At 43.8% G+C, this 17198-nt stretch overlaps 1 protein-coding gene across 19 annotated transcripts in view; it reads right to left on the bottom strand.

The window, feature by feature from the left end:
- Positions 1 to 17198, bottom strand: part of madd (MAP-kinase activating death domain) — a 155751-nt gene that overhangs the window by 78589 nt on the left and 59964 nt on the right. For all 19 annotated transcript variants that reach the window (XM_078415009.1, XM_078415006.1, XM_078415001.1 and 16 more), the window contains 4 exons: positions 16695 to 16930; positions 6772 to 6928; positions 4396 to 4499; positions 1285 to 1478 (listed from right to left, as the gene is read on the bottom strand). In XM_078415009.1, the coding sequence (XP_078271135.1) occupies positions 1285 to 1478; positions 4396 to 4499; positions 6772 to 6928; positions 16695 to 16930 (691 nt within the window). The remainder of the gene's footprint in view (positions 1 to 1284; positions 1479 to 4395; positions 4500 to 6771; positions 6929 to 16694; positions 16931 to 17198) is intronic.

A 17198-nucleotide genomic window follows, 5' to 3' on the forward strand; every position in this document is an offset into this window, starting at 1 on the left:
GGGTGAGGCCAGGACCTGAAGTGGTGAGGGATAGGCCCCGGAGTGTGGAGAAGAGGACCCAAAGCATTCACAAGCGGGACATTGTACTTACATGGCTGCAGTAAATTGCAGGGTGATAAGCAGATGGGGGGGGATATAACTGGGTGACCGACAGAAGGATAGAAAGAAGGATGTGCACAGAGGAGGGGGAGCCATATCGGTGAGAGGGGGGCATTTTACCTGAATTGGGATAATTTAATGCCATTGGGTAATAGGCTAACCAAGCAGCATACAAGATGATGTTCTTCTAGTTTGCATCTGGCCTTACTTTGGCAGTGGAGGATGCTGAGGACTTGCACTTTGTCCACTATGGCTAGCTGGAGCTCCCAGTTGCTCGGCACTCCAGTTCCACTATCCTGTCTGCCCTCAGCCTTCTCCACTGCAAGGGTGAGACCATACACAAACTGGAAGAGCAGCACCTCGTATTCCTCTTGGATAGCCTACAACCTGACAGTTTGGACATTAAATTATCCAATTTCAGAAAAACATGCCGTTCTCTCCCCCCCTCCCCACCAGAACTTCCTTTCTGCTCCACCTGCCTCATCACCAGGTTCCACCTTCCCCATCGTCCCACTTTCTACCTTTCCCAATCTCCAGGTCCCCAATTTTTTGCCATTCACCCCCCCACCCTCACCCCACTTACCTTCTGGCCACTAATCCTCCCTTTAATTCTACATTTCACTCCCAACGTTGTTTATCACATTCAACCATGTGCACCCTTTTGTCTTCTCAACTTATCACTTCGTCTTGGTTACTATCGCCACCCTTCTCTCCCACACTTGGCATATTTGTCAATTACCCTGTTGCCTTTCTCATCTCTTTCTACCAGCTATTCTCCTTTACTCCAGTCACAAAATGTAATCTGTCCATTTCCCTCCACAGATGCTGCCTGACCTGCTGAGTTCCTCAAGCAGTTTGTTTTTGCTCAAGATTCTGCATCGCTCGTGTTTCCATTGGCACAGGAATTTTGAGATGGAAGAAATACAGCCAAGTGCTGCACAGAGGAATATTCAGAGAGCCAGAGGACACCACAGGAGGCAGGCAAGGAAGCAGGTGGAGTCTTTAGGACTCAGCGTGGACAGTCACTGATGTGGGAATGGAGAGCAATGGCAAAAAAATTAAAATGGTATGCTGGATGAAAAAGTAAAAGTTACCAGGTCGGTCTGGGGGGTCAGAAGAGCTTGTAGAGGTTCAAACATAATCCAAGCTTCACTCTTAAGGAACAGTGAAATGGATCACACTTACATGATTGATTCCCTGTATGACTGTGCTGGGGCTGCTGCTTGCTGTTGTGCTTGAGCTTGAACGAGGAGGATTATTCTCCAGAGAATTTTCACTGTCCAGCCCCTGGTCGTCTGCATCTTCCCGGAATTTCTGAAATCCCTGGAACTCTATCTCACTGGGATCACCAAGGGCAGCATGGGTCGGAGGATCAACATCTGCAATTACAAGACCATGCTCAACACAAAGACAGAGATGGTCAAAACCACCCATGCACTACCAAATACAGTTCCCCAAATAGTTGAAACCTACTTTGCCACAGCCCCCCAATTGAAAACCAGCCGCAAGAAACTAAATGTAGGATCAGACATACGAGGGGCTGGATGAAAAGTTGATAAATCATTTACAGATCTCATCCCTGCCTCACTATGCCCTCCCCTCTGAGCCCCACCCCACCATTCCTTCTTAAATTTCACTCACCCAACTTAAGGATATTAAGAAATAGAAGGAGCGAGCTGGAAAGTCTCTCATGCCTTCTCTGCAATAACTGGCTGATATTAATCCTCAGTATATCTTTCCTGAACAAAGCATTAGACAGTGATTGCCCTAATTTCCAAAGTCCTGCCAGTCATTGTCTTGAACACATTCAGTGACTGTGTTCCACAATAGAACATTGAGGGAGAAAATTCCAACGATTCACTCCTCACTAGAAAATACATTTCTTCTTTGACCTGGACTACTTATTCTGAGATTGGATCCAGGCACCTCAGCCAAGAGCAACATAATCCCTGCATTTATCCTGCCACTGTATGTCCCAATGAGATCATCTCTCATTCTTCTTGATTCAACAATTAGCCCAGTCTACATAACGTCTTCTCAGAGAACAAACATGAATCCCACAAATCAATCCGGTGAGCCCTTATTGCACTCCCTATTTCACACAAATATCTTTCCACTGGCAGAGAGACCAGGCTTGTACAGAAGTTGTAAGATCAACATTGCCAGGTTCCCACATAATTTCAATAAGAGTTCTTTATTCTTTTGACTAGGACGCAAGTCTTTTTCTACCGAAGGACAACTTACTGATTGTTGTTCTAATCACTTTTCTCACCTGCATGTTTGTTCAGTGATTTATGTACAAAGATACCCGATCTATCTGAACACCACCTTGCAATCTCTCCCTCCATTTTTCACGACCAGTGTGGATGGCTTCCCATCGTTCTACTTCATGTTCATACCTGTTCATTTAGCCTGTCCATACTATATTCTACACTCTGTATTTTTCCCTTTGCTCCAACTATTGTACTTAAGTTTGGCTTGATTGTATTTATTCCTAGTGTTATCCGATTTGTTTGGATAGCAAGCAAAACAAAGCTTTTCACTGTACCTCTATACATATCACAATCATAAACCTACACCTATATTTCTTTGAGCAATTCAGCTTCCTCATGGCCCAAACTGCTAAACTTCTATCAGCAATGAATTTGGATCAAATCATTCATATAGACCGTGCGCAGCGGGACCTGATGTCCAGCTACCTGGTCTGTATTTCTGTTTGTGTTCTCCCATTTCTCAAAGTGACTATCATAGAGTCATACAGCATGGAAACAGGCCCTTCAGTCCAACTTGCCCATTCCGACCAAGATACCCCATCTAAATTAGTTCTATTTGCCTGCGTTTGACCGATATCCTAAATTCTTTCCATCCATGTATCCGTCCAAATATCCTTTTAATGTTATTATTGAACCTGTCGCAACCATTTCCTCTGGCAGCCTCCTCCACCTACTCACCACCTCGGTGTGAAAAAGCTACCCCTCACATTCCGATTACATCTTTCTCTTCTCACCTTAAAACTATGCTCACTAGTTCATAATTCCCGTACCCTGGGCAAAACACTCACCGTAATTATTCCCTACAGGACTTATACACCTCTATATATCAGTTCTCAGGCTCCTGCGCTCCAAGGATTAAAATCCCAGCCTATCCAACCTCTCCCTATAGCTCAGGCCCTCAACTCTTGGCAATATCCTTGTAAATCTGCTCAGCACTCTTTCCAGCTTAAAGGCATCCTTCTTATAGTAGGGTGACCAAAACTAAACAAAATATCCAAGTGCGGCCTCACCAACATTTTGTAACAATGTCCCAACTTCTAAACCTAATTCCCTGACTGATGAAACCCAATATGCCAAAATCCTGTGACACCACTTTCAGGGAACTATGTACCTCTACTCCTAAATTCCTCTACTATACAACACCTCCCTTGGCCCTACCATTCAGGGCAAGGTCCTGCCCTGGTTTGACCTCGCCAAATGCAACATAGCACTTATCTGAATTAAATCCCATTTGCCATTCCTCGGCCCACTTACCCAGCTGATCAGGATCCAGCTGTAATTCTTGATAACCATCTTCACTGTTGACGCTACAACACTATGGCATTGTTACTTGCAAAATTACTAATCACTACTTGCACATTCTCATCAAACTTATTGATATAAACGACAAACAGCAATGGGCCCAGAACCCACAGTACCCATCCCTGAGGCACACCACTAGTCACAGGCTTCCAATCCGAAAATCAATCTTCCACCACCACTCTCAGCATCCTACCATGAAGCCAATTGTATATCCAGTTAGCTAGCTCTCCCTGGACTTATAGGAATGCTGGAGGTAACCTTCTAAAACGTCCTGCCTGCATTCCTAAAAAAACTCTCAGAACACATTTAGTTATTTCTCAAAAACAATGGCACCAGTGCCAAGACTTCCATGCAAAGTATTTTCATATCTGGAATCTCCTTAATTCACAAAATGCTGGAGTAACTCAGCAGGTCAGGCAGCATCTCAGGAGAGAAGGAATGGGTGACGTTTCGGGTCGAGACCCTTCTTCAGACTGAAGTCTGAACCAGCATCTGCAGTTATTTTCTTAATCTCACTGACATATTTTTTGACTCGTGAGTACATATCCACAATATAAAACAGAGCAAAGTTTAATCAAATCCCTTTGTGATCCTGTAATATCATAAACTGCTGGCACTGCATCCGGCTTGGTCACCATTCCAGCACAGCAGAATGTACAGGGGTCTTCTTGCTCTGGGTGTACCGTTCAAAGGATTCAATGACATCTCTTCGGCTACTCACTGGGTGTGTCGCCTTTGATGTCAGACTTCATCATCTCGCTAACAAAGTCACCCAGGGAGGAGTAGGAAGAGCTGGAGTCGTCATAATCCACACTGTCACTCCCACTGTAATGAAGATGAGGATTGTCAGAATCACATATGATGATAAGATGTATGCAAGCAGCACATCCAACAGGCTGGAGCACGTCAAGCAAATCAGTTCACAAATACAATTGTATGTGTCTGGGTCATGCAGTGCCTTTGAACTGATGGAACAAACAACAATTCTATCACGGATTCTCCCTCAGGAGTAGTTTACTTATTTATAGCAATTCAAAAGCATAGGTCGATTAGGCAGTGAAGAAAGCATGCAATTTTATCGTTAGGTAGGACATAAAAGAGCTGAGCAATTACAGTACTACTTTATAGAACATTGGTTAGGCCACAGCTGGAGTACTGTGGATAGTTCTGGTCATCACACTATAGGAAGAACATGATTGCATTGGAGGGGTTGCAGGGGATATTCACCAGGATGTTTCCTTGACTGGATGGTTCAGTTATGAAGGGGGTTCAGCTACAAACTAAGTAGGCTGGGTTGACCTTGGAGTGAAGGAGGCCAAGGTGGGGTCCTGAACAAGATATACAAAATTATGAGAGCCGTAGGTATAGGTATTAGGAAATATTTCCTCATAGCAGCAGTGTCTAAAACTAGAACACATGGGTTTTAGTAAGAAAAAGTAGCTCAGAGGGGATCTCCGGAAGAACTTTCTCTCCCAGCGGGTGGTGGCAATTTGGAATGTATTGTTTGGTGAATGATTGAAGCAGAGACTCTCACAACACAAGTATGTAGATGATACTTGAATAGCCAAGGCATTGAAAGCTACAGACTAAATGCTGCCAAATGCGCTTAGTATAAATAGTAATTTGATGGTCAGTATGAACATGGTAGGCTGAAGGGCTTGTTTCTGTACTGGATAACTATGACTCCAAATGCAAACTGCTTTCATGGGCAATATATTGTAGATAAATTATTCAATCTCAGAAACATTCCATATCATTCATGTATCAACAGAAAATGATCAAGATAACTAGGTCATTTTTGGACTGGCAATCGGTAACTATTGGGGTACAGCTGGGATCAGTGGTAAGACTTCAACTGCTCACTATCCACAGTAAAGACTTGGATGAAGGAACCATGTACCATCATGAAATGTACTGACAATACAAAGATTAGGAGGACACAAAGAATCTGCAAAGTGATTTAGACAGGTTAAGTGAGTAGAGTGTAATGTGGAGTGAGACAATAAAATATTGCAGTCCAAAAGGGATCTCAAGGTGCGAGTACATGGAACATGATTAGCTAATTTGGGGGTAGAGCAAGTAATCAGAAAGGCAAATGGAATGTTGATCTTTAATACAAGGGGCATGGAGAATAAAAATAGGGAAGTTTTAATACAACTACAAAGCATGATAAGACAACACTTGGACTACTGCATGCAATTTTTGTTTTCATATTTATATTTGATATACTTACTTTTGAGCCAATGAAGAAAAAGGTTCACTGGGTTGCTTTTAGAGAGAAAGGAGCTGATGTACAAAGAAAGGATGAACAGGCTGGGCCTTTACTCTTGGATTATAGAAAAACAAGAAGATATCTTATTGAAACATAGAGGATATCTTATTGAAACATATGAGGGAGATTGATAAGTTGGATGCTGACAGGATGTTTCCCTCTCAAGTATTTCTAAAACCAGGAGGCATAATTTCAAAATGAATCCCAATTTAACGCAGGTGGAGGAATTTCTTCCCTCGTAGGGAAAGAATCAGAAAGTACATCAGTCATTTGGCTGACTCCTGATTCCAGAATACGAAGGTACTGATCCTCCAGTTTGCATGTGGCCTCACGCTGGCAACGGAGGTGGCCCAGGACAGAAAGGTCAGTATGGGAATGGAAAGGAGATTTTAAATGGTTAACAACCGGGAGATCAAAGAAGCTTTGTTATAAGAAACATGAACAAGCTTTGAACAAGCTTTAGGCGCTTGTATGACATGGTTGGTAACCTTTCTGACAACTCGGTTCCCTGTTTTGCTCCAGTTAGAAGGAGACAAAGGAGTCAAAAAGAAGTCAATGTAAAAGAAGACATTAAGTGTGTAACAAACAGAGAGTTAAATCAGAATGAAAGATCAGCTCAAGCAGTCCAGGAATCTGATGAAATAAAGCTGATTAAAAGGATGAAAGGAACTGCTCTATTTTATAGACGTTGTGTAGAATACGTATGTACTCGCACACAAGAGGTTTTTCAGAGGATCTAATCAGACAAATGGCCTCTTCCTGGGTCATTATAAAATGGAGAGAGGGTTCAAGAAGGGAGAAATTCTCATTATTATCCAAACTAACCTGTCGTCAGTTGGCTCAGAGCCATCATCTTTCTCGATGGGAATGTTGAGGGCCTCGGCGAGCTGTGAGTTACTGTCATAGACACGGTAGTAAATGGGTTGAAGCTGATGGGCATACCATTTGGGCTTGTCTCCAATCAAAGCTGGGTCAAATACACCTGGTTAAAGAAAAACAATGCCAAACCTAGTGTAGTCTGCACAGAAAGTTAGAATCAAAACAGTCGTTCCCTCGAACGTGGATTAAACGGACAAATAACTGAACAGCATCACCAATTTCACATTTCCATATGTTACAGAATTATTTGTCAATGTTTTACCTTGTGTGGATACAAAGATCATCAAACAATGGAATTAGTAGCAAATCCCTACTTTATGCCCATTGCAATTTATATCAAGAATATAACCAATTCCAACATGTCTAGAGATTGGCAAGTCTACATACTGCACATACTATCAATGATGTACAAAAATCTAACCATCTCAGGAGTGATATACTACCACAGCTACTCAAAATGTCAAAAATGACAGGCCATCTTCCATGCACTGGAGTGTCAGCAGAAATGAACTATCATACTTCACAGATATGCCCCATTTCCACGCTCATTTATGGATTGAAAACTCAAGTATCTCTATCAACCCGAGCAGTTTTGTCAACTTATCTGATCAGATTTCCCACCTTACATTGCTTTGAACTCCTGTGATAGTGGACAGACAGAACACAGTGGATGAGCTTGTAGCGCAATTAGAAATTGGTAGGTACGACGTTGTGGGCATTACAGAGACGTGGGTGAAAAAGGATCAGAGCTGGGAGCTAAATATCAAAAGTTATACATCCTATTGAAAAGACAGATAGGTGGGCAGAAGGGGTGGGATAGCTCTGATGGTAAGGAATTAAATTCGGTCCTGAGCAAGGGGTGACAAAGGATCAGAGATGTAGAATCCTTGTGGGTAGAGCAAATAAACTACAAGGGTAAAAAGACCCTGTTGGGAGTTATCAGGAGATACAATCAGCATGTAGGAAAGGCAATATTATGGTGGTCATGGGAGATTTCAATATGCAGGTTCACTGGGAAAATCAGGTTGGTACTGGACCCCAAGAGAGGGAATTTGTAGAGATGGTTTCTTAGAGTAGCTTGTAGTTGAGCCTACTAGAGAAAAGGCAATTCTGGATTTGGTATTGTGTAATGAACCGGATTAGATTAAGGAGCTAAAGGTAAAGGAACCACTAAGAGATATGATAAAATTCAACCTGCAATTTGCGAGGGAGAAGATAAAATCGGATGTGTCGGTATTACCATTGAGCAAAGGTGATTACAGAGGCATGAGGGAGGAGCTGGCCGGGAAGGTAAATAAAAAGCCAATATGATGAGAAATGATGAAATATTATTGAAAGATGTAAGCAAGCCATTAATATTAAAGATGAGAGCAAAAGTTTCTTCAGAAAAATACAGCGTAAGAGGCAAGAATGGACATTGGACTGCTGGAAAATGATGCTGGAGAAGTGAGAGTGGGGAATATAAAATTGGCAGACAGAGTCAAAGAATCACCGAGTGATACAGAGTGGAAACAGGCCCTTCGACCCAAATTGCTCACACCAGCCAACATGTCCCAGCCACACCAGTCCCACCTGCCAGAATTTGATCCATATCCCTCCAAACCTGTCCTGTCCATGTACCTGTCCAACTGCTTCTTAAATGTTGGGATAGTCCCTGCCTTAACTACCTCCTCTGGCAGTCTGAAGAAGGGTCTCAAACCGAAAAGTCACCCATTCCTTCAATCCAGAGATGCTGCCTGTCCTATTGAATTACTCCAGCATTTTGTGTATACCTCCTCTGGCAGCTTGTTCCATCCATCCACCACCCTTTGTGTGAAAACGTTACCCCTCAGATTCCAATTAAATCTTTCCCCCATCACCTTAAACCTATGTCCTCTGGTCTTCGATTCACGTACTCTGGGCAAAAGACTCTGTGCATCTACCCGATCTATTTCTCTCAAGATCTTATACACTTCTGTAAGATCATCCCTTATCCTCCTGTGCTCCAAGGAATAGAGTCCCACTTACTCAACCTCCACCTATTTCTCAGACCCTCTGGTCCTGGCAACATCCTCGTAAATCTTCTCTGGACCCTTTCCAACTTGGCCCTTTACAACATCTTTCCTATAACACAATCCCCAGAATTGAACATCTATATACTAAAACTCTTATTTGTTATCTTGTTTGTGACTGAACTTCAGCCAAAACGGTACATGATAGCGTGACAATTTTAGGCCCACCTTACTCACCATTGTCACTTTAGTGATAATGCAAGTAGTTTTATTGAAATTGGTGTTATATTTTTTAAGTTATTCACATTTTAAAGTTTAAAAGGAGGGGAGGGGAGGAGGGAGGGGGGAGTGGGGGAGAGGGGGAGAAGGGAGAGGGGAGGGGGGGATTGAGGAGAGTGGGGAGGAGGGGGGGAGGACAGGGTGCTGCACCAATGCAGGAGAGGTTTGGGCCCAACGGGTCCACTTTGTCTAGTAATAGTAATACCACATCTTATACAACTGCAACATGACCTCCCAACTTCCATACATAATAATGTAGGCTGATGAAGGCCAAAAGCCTTTTGACCACCCGATCTACCTGCAACTCCACCTTCAGGAAACTATGCACCTGCACCCCTAGATCCCTCTGCTCTACAACACTCCCAGAACCTGACCATTCACTGTGTAGGTCCTGCCCATGTTACACTTCTAAAAATTCAGCACCTCACATTTTTTTGCCTTACATTCCATCAACCATTCCTCAGCCCACTTGGCCAATTGATCAAGATCCTGCTGCAATTTTTCACAACCATCTTCACTATCTGCAAAACCACCCATTTTTGTATAATCTGCAAACTTGCTAATCTTGCCGTGTATATTGTCATCCAAATCATTGATATAGATAGTGATAGTAACGGGCCCAGCACCAAACACTGAGGCACACCAATAGTCACAGACCTCCAGTCCGAGAAGCAACCTTCCACCAGCACTCTCTGCTTCCTTCCATGAAGCCAATTTTCTATCCATTCAGCTATCTCTCCTTGGATCCCATGCGATCTAACCTTCCAGAGCAGCCTACCATGAGGAACCTTGTCGAATGCTTTACTGAAGTCAATATGTACATTTACGGCTCTGCCCTCAACGACCTTTTGTTGATGAATTGAATAACGAATTTTCCATCGGGCTGCTCAATGGAAGACACCAGCAATGTGTCAGAAATTCAAGAGAGTCAGGGGATATAAGTTAGTAGAGTGGTTATTACTAAGGAGAAGGAGCCTGGGAAGTCAAAAGGTCTGAAAGTGGATAAGTTCCATCTGGTCTAGATGCACTGCACCCCAGGGTTCTGAAAGAGATTGGGACGTAGTGATTGTGGAGGCATTGGTTGTGATCTTTCAAGAAAAACTAGAGTGATTCTAGACAATTGGAAAATTGATAATGTTACATCACTGTTGTAAGGGAGCGAAGCAGAAGAATTGAAACAAAAGGCTGGTTAGCCTGACTTCAGTGGTTGGAAAGATTTTAGAGTCCATTATAAAGGATGAGGTTTCTGAGTACTTCGAAGCAGAGAGTCATAGAGTTATAGAGTCGTGCAGTGTGGAAACAGGCCCTTCAGACCAACTTGCCCACACCGACCAACATGTCATAGAAACATAGAAAATAGGTGCAGGAGGCCATTTGGCCCTTTGCGCCAGCACCACCATTCATTGTGGTCATGGCTGATCATCTACAATCAGTAACCTGTGCCTGCTTTCTCCCCATATCCCTTGATTCCACTAGCCATTAGAGCTCTATCTAACTCTCTTTTAAATTCATCCAGTGAATTTGCCTCCACAGCCTTCTTTGGCAGAGAATGCCACAAATTTACAACTCTCTGGGTGAAAAAGTTTCTTCTCACCTCAGTTTTAAATGGCCTCCCCTTTATTCTTAGACTGTGTCCCCTGGTTCTCGTCTTGCCCCAGACCTCCCAACATTTGATTTTACAAATTCAGAATTTTGATGACCAAAATTCAGAATTTTACATCAAAATCCATAATATGGTGCGTAATGCAACTTTTCAGCAAAAAAAGTATGCACGCCAAATGCGCGTACGCATTGCGCTACATTTATGTGTGAAAAATGACTATTATTTCCAACAGTCTGTAGTTCTTGGACTACATGTACAATGTCGGGCCTATCATGAGTATATTCTGCTATTTATAGAAAGGTTATTGAACAGAAATACTTTTCACAACACAAAGAAAAAAATGTTTTGTTTTGTTTTCTCTATTTTGCTTTTTCCTTACACAAAATGTATGACTAAATTATGAAGAAAGAGTTTCATTTAAAACTGCACACACCTATATTCATTGAAGACATACTTGCTCCAGTGGTCTTCAACAGCAAATCACAACAGTCCATGTTCCCCCCCACCCCCACTACCCTCCCCCCCACCACCCCATGACCCTTCCCCCCAACCCTCCTCCCCCCACTCCCACTCTACCCTCACTCCCGACTCCCCCCTAATACCGCCCTACCCTCCACTCCCGCCTCCCCCATACATCACTCCCCCCTTACCCCCACTCCCGCCCTCCCCTCCCCACCTCCCCACGGCAAGGTGAGGTGAGCTCAGAGGCAAGGCGAGGCCAGCAGCAAGGTGAGGCGAGCTCAGCGGCGAGGCGAGGCCAGCTGCGAGGCGAGGCCAGCGGCGTGAGGCGAGCGGCGGGGCAAGAGGCAGGGCGAGCGGCAAGGCATGTGTTTTGCGGAAAAATGTGAGGTGAAAGCGGAATGGCGGAAATGAAATAAGAAAGCGGAAACTTTCCGCCAAATTCGGAAGGGTTGGGAGGTCTGTCGCCCAACACTGGGAATATTTTTCCTACATCTAGCTTGTCCAGTCCTTTTATGATTTTATACGTCTCTATAAGATTCCCTCTCATCTTTCTAAACTCCAGTGAATATAAACCTAGTCTTTCCAATCTTTCCTCATATGATAGTCCCAGGGATTAACCTCGTGAATTTACGCTGCACTGCCCCAATAGCAAGGACGTCCTTCCCCAAATTAGGAGACCAAAACTGCACACAGTACTCCAGATGTCCCATCTACACTAGTCCAACTTGCCTGCATTTGGCCCATATCCCTCAAACCTGTCATATCCATGTACCTGTCTAATTGCTTCTTAAACATTACGATAGTCCCTGCCTCGACCACCTCCTCCAGCAGCTCGTTCTATACGCCCACCACCCTTTGTGTGAAAAAGTTATCCCTCAGATTCCTATAAAATCTTTCCCCCTTCATCTTAAACCTATGCTCTCTGGTTCTCGATTCTCCTACTCTGGGCAAGAAACTCTGTGCATCAACACAATCTATTCCTCTCATGATTTTATACACATCTATAAGATCACCCCTCGTCCTCCTGCACTCCAAGGAACAGTCCCAGCCTGCTCTCCCTGCTACTCAGACCCTTAAGTCCTGGCAACATTGTTGTAAATCCTCTCTGCACCCTTTCGAACTTAACCACATCTTTCCTATAACATGATGCCCAGAACTGAACACAATACTCTAAAATGCAGCCTCACCAACATCTTTTTAGCTGCAACATGACCTCCCAACTTCTATACTCAATACTCTTGACTGATTAAGACCAGTGTAACAAAAGCCTTTTTGACCACCTGATCTACCTGTGACGCCACCTTCAAGGAACAATGTACCTAAACTGCAAGATCCCTCTGGTCTACAACACTTCCCAGTCCTACCATTCACTGTGTGGGTTTGGACGTGGCAGATTGTGTTTTACCAACTGGATCGAGTTTTTAGAAGGGATGATTAAGGAGATTGATGAGGATAGGGCAGTGGACATTGTAATTATGTATTTTTGTAATGTTTTTGATAAGGTCCCTCAGGGTAGGCTGACCCAGAAGATCAAGATGTATGGCAGACCTCCCAACATTTGATTTTACAAATTCATAATTTTGATGTCCAAAATTCAGAATTTTACATCAAAATTCATAATATGATGTAAATGCAACTTTTTCAACAAAAAAAAGTATGCACGCCAAATGCACGTACGCGTTGCGCTACATTCACGTGTAAAAAACGACTATTATTTCCAACAGTCTGAAGTTCTTGGACTACATGTACAATGTCAGGCCTATCATGAGTATATTCTACTGTTCAAGGTCATTGAACAGAAATACTTTTTACAACAAAGAAAAAATTGTTTTGTTTTGTTTTTTCTATTTTGCTTTTTCCTTACACATCCCAATTCTCTTGGTATTGAATAAAAGAACAATGGTCATAAAATGTATGACTAAGTTATGAAGAAAGAGTTTCATTTAAAAAACTGCACATACCTAATTTAATTCAAGACATACTTGCTCCAGTGGTCTTCAACAGCAAATCACAACGGTCCATGTCCCCCCCAACCATACTCCCCTCATCCCCCCCTCTCCCCACCCATACCCCCTACTCCCCCCCCACCCCTCCCCGCTTCCCTCCCACCCCCACTCTCCCCCTCCCTTCCTCCACCCCCCGACCCCCACTCCCTCCTCCCACTCCACTCCCCCCTCCCCCACACCCCAACCACCCACCCCCCCCCCCCAATCCCCTCTCAACATCAACGGGCCTCCGCAGCTAGGCTAGGCCAGCGGCGAGGCGAGGCCAGCGGTGAGAGGCGAGGTGAGGCCGGGCCAGCGGGGCTGGGCGAGTGGCGGGGCATGTGTTTTGCGGGAAAATGTGAGGTAAAATCAGAATGGCGGAAATTAAATAAGAAAGCGGAAACTTTCCGCCAAATTCGGAAGGGTTGGGAAGTCTGGTATGGAATTCACGATAACTTGGTCATTTGGATTCAGAACTGGCTTACTTATAGAAGATAGAGGATTGTAGTGGAAGGTAGTTATTCTGGCTGGACGTCTGTGATCAGTGGAGCTCTACAGGAATCTGTGCTGGGACCCCTGGAATTTGTGATGTATATAAATGACTTAGACGTAAATGTAGATGGATCGGTGAGTAAGTTTGCTTACGACACCAAAATTGGAAGAGTTGCTGACGGTGAGGAAGGCTGTCAGAAGATACAGCAGGATATAAATCAGCTGCAGAAATGGGAGGAGAAATGGTACATGGAGTTTAACCTAACAAGTGTGACAGGTTGCACTTTGGGAGGTTGATTGTAAGGGAAAAGTATGTAATCAATGGCAAGACTCTCAACAGCATTGATGTGCATAGGGATCTTGGAGTCCAAGTTACTAGCTTACTGAAAGTGGCAGCACGAGTAGATATGGTGGTAAAGAAGGTCGTATGGTATGGCCTCCAGCTAGATAGAGCTCTTAAGGATAGCGGAGTCAGGGGGTATGGGGAGAAGGCAGGAACGGGGTACTGATTGAGAATGATCAGCCATGATCACATTGAATGGCTCGAAGAGCCGAATGGCCTCTCCTGCACGCACCTATTGTCTATTGTCTATTGCCATCATTGTTTGGGACATTGAGTATAAGCGTCAGGAAGTCATGATGCAGCTCTGCGCAGACTTTGCATGTTTTCCCTGTGACCGCATCAGTTTTCTCCGGGTGCTCCAGTTTCCACCCACATCCTAAAGACGTGCGGGTTTGCAGGTTAATTGGCTTCTGTACAAATACCCCCAGTTGGATGAGAAAGTGGGATGCAGGTAATCAATGGTCGGCGCGAACTCGGTGGGTCTGAAGGGCCAGTCTCCACACAGTATCTCTAAACTCTAAACTAAACTCCTGATCACCCCATTACAGGAAAGATGTGGACGCTTTGGAGAGGGTGCAGATGAGGTTTACAAGAATGCTGCCTGGATTAGAGGGTTTCAGCTGCAGGAAGAGCTTGGATAGACTTCAATTACTTTCTCTGGAACTTCAGCAATTGAGAGGAGACTTGACAGAAGTATTTAACATTATGAGAGACATACACAGGATAGATAGATGGAGCCTTTTTCCCCAGGGTGGAAATGTCTAACACTAAAACGCAGAGCGATAAGGTGAGAGGGGGATTTGTGGGGCAAGTTATTTTTTTACACACAGAGCACTGGGGACCTGGAACGCATTGCCAGGGGTGGTGGTGGAGACAGATACGATAGTGGCGTTTAAGGGGCTTTTAGATAGATAGGCACATGGAAGTGCAGGGAATAGAGGGATATAGATCATGTACAGGCAGATGAGATCAGTTTAACGTCATCATGTTTGGCACAAAAAATATGGGCCACTCCTGTGCAGTATCGCTCTATGTCTATCTGTGTCTATGTGGCCTCACCAATCCCTTGTACAAATTAACTTCTCAACGAATTTGTAACCTGCATAATTTGAAAGGCAGCTGCAGCACGTACACATATTGACAGGAACATGCAGTGAACAACACGGTGAATAACTATTGATCACACTGGAGGAGGTTTGCTGTGGGCTCTTAAAGTTATGTTCTTGGACTCCTGCTGTAATTTTCCAATACATTAATAATGGAAACAGTATTAATAATTTACAAATAATAAAAATGGAGACAATACAAATGGATTTCAAGAGATGAGCAGGAGCAATGTGCAACTCCATGGCTGATGAATTGCAATTCAGCAAGAGTGGGGAGATAGCGTCTGGTTCCTTTAAATGGGGTATGGGAACATAGACCTGAGGAAATCTGAACAAATCTTTGAGCGGGCAAAACTAATTAATAAACAGTTAAGCATATATTGTCCTGGACTTTGTAAATAGATATCAGACACATTCAACATGGAAACGGGCACATCGGCCCAACTCATCTATGCCACCCATCTACGCGAGTCCCAATGGGTTCCTGTTAAATTGTTCCCCTTGCCCTTGAAATCTATACCCTGAAATTCTCAATTCCCCAACCCTGGGAAAAAGGCTGTGCGCATTCACCCTATCACCCATTTAGAGTATTGTGTTCAGTTCTGGGCACCGTGTTACAGGAAAAATGCTGTCAAGCTGGAAAGGGTACAGAGGTTTACGAGGATGTCGCCAGGACTAGAGGGTCTGAGCCGTGGGCAAAGGTTGAGTAGACTGGGACTCTATTCCTTGGAGTACAGGAGGCTGAGGGGTAATCTTATAGAGGTGTTTAAGATCATGAGAGCAATATATCGGGGAAAAGATTTAATAAGAATCTGAGGGGTGACTTTTTCACATAGAGGGCAGTGGATATATGGAACAAGCTGCCAGAGGAGGTAGTTGAGGCAGGAACTATCCCAACAGTTAGACAGTTACATGGATAGGACAGGTTTAGAGGGATATGGACCAAATGCAGGCAGGTGGGACTAGTGTAGCTGGGACATGTTGGCAATGACTCTATTATGCCCCAGAGAGAAATTAAACTATAAAATACTGGCTTAACGCCAGTTGAGTGATGTGCCCAATTCTAAGGACAACACTTCAGGTCTGATGAGCAGAGAATAGGAAAAGACAAATCAGGAGGACAAAGGAACTTGATCTTTGAGCATGGCCCTTCATTCATAAGATAATAACTTATCTAACTGTAGCTTAACTCCATATTCCTGTCTACCAACAATAACCTTTCACATGAAGACAGACACAACATGCTTGAGTAACTCAGTGTGACAGGCAGCATCTCCAGAGAGAAGGAATGGGTGATGTTTCGAGTTGAGACCTTTCTTTGGACCCTTCTTCCATCCAGCATTTTGTGTCTATCTTCGGTTTAAACAAGCATCTGCAGTTCTTTCCTACACATAACATTTCACCCTCTTGCTTGTAAAGAACCTATCTTTGCCTTAAAACAACTTAAAAGACACAGCTTTTACTTCCCTTTGAAGGAGTATCAAACCTCTATAAGCACAGGCACAACTGCAGGTTCAGTCACGTCAAACACCCTAAAGCTGGCTGGAGCATACTTCTGTTGGAAAACTGACCTGACATCCTTCAGCAGAGCAACCCTCCCCAACTTACTGTTGTGGATCCTTTGGAAGGTGTAGTTGGTGGGATTCAGCGACCATTCTCCGGAATATTCCACAGCCTGAGTCCGAGCCAATTTCTCAGTGAACATTGATAACTTTGGTCTGGAGGCCAGGAAGGAATTTACTTGGAATGCAACAACAGGCCGAGGGAAGAGTCTGAGAATCCTGGTGTGAGCCAGAAAACCCTGCAACACGTTGGGAGAATTGAAGAATCGTACCATTGCAACCCTGCAAAGCAAAAGATCATCTAGTTAAAAAGCATTCATTGGAAGGTCATGTATCACGCAGCCACGATGCAGTGGCACAAAGCACATAGGCAATGTCATTCATTCTACTCCACACACTTTAGCAGAAGACATAAGAATGCCAATCTCACCCAGACATATCCACCAATTCCAAAATATGTGGAATTTATTTTCATAAATAAATTCCATTATATGTGGACATTTATATGTGATAGCAGTCTAACCTGGCACTGAATGTTCCACTCTTGTTT

This window comes from Rhinoraja longicauda, chromosome 18 (assembly GCF_053455715.1).
Source record: "Rhinoraja longicauda isolate Sanriku21f chromosome 18, sRhiLon1.1, whole genome shotgun sequence".
Lineage (NCBI taxonomy): Eukaryota > Metazoa > Chordata > Chondrichthyes > Rajiformes > Arhynchobatidae > Rhinoraja > Rhinoraja longicauda.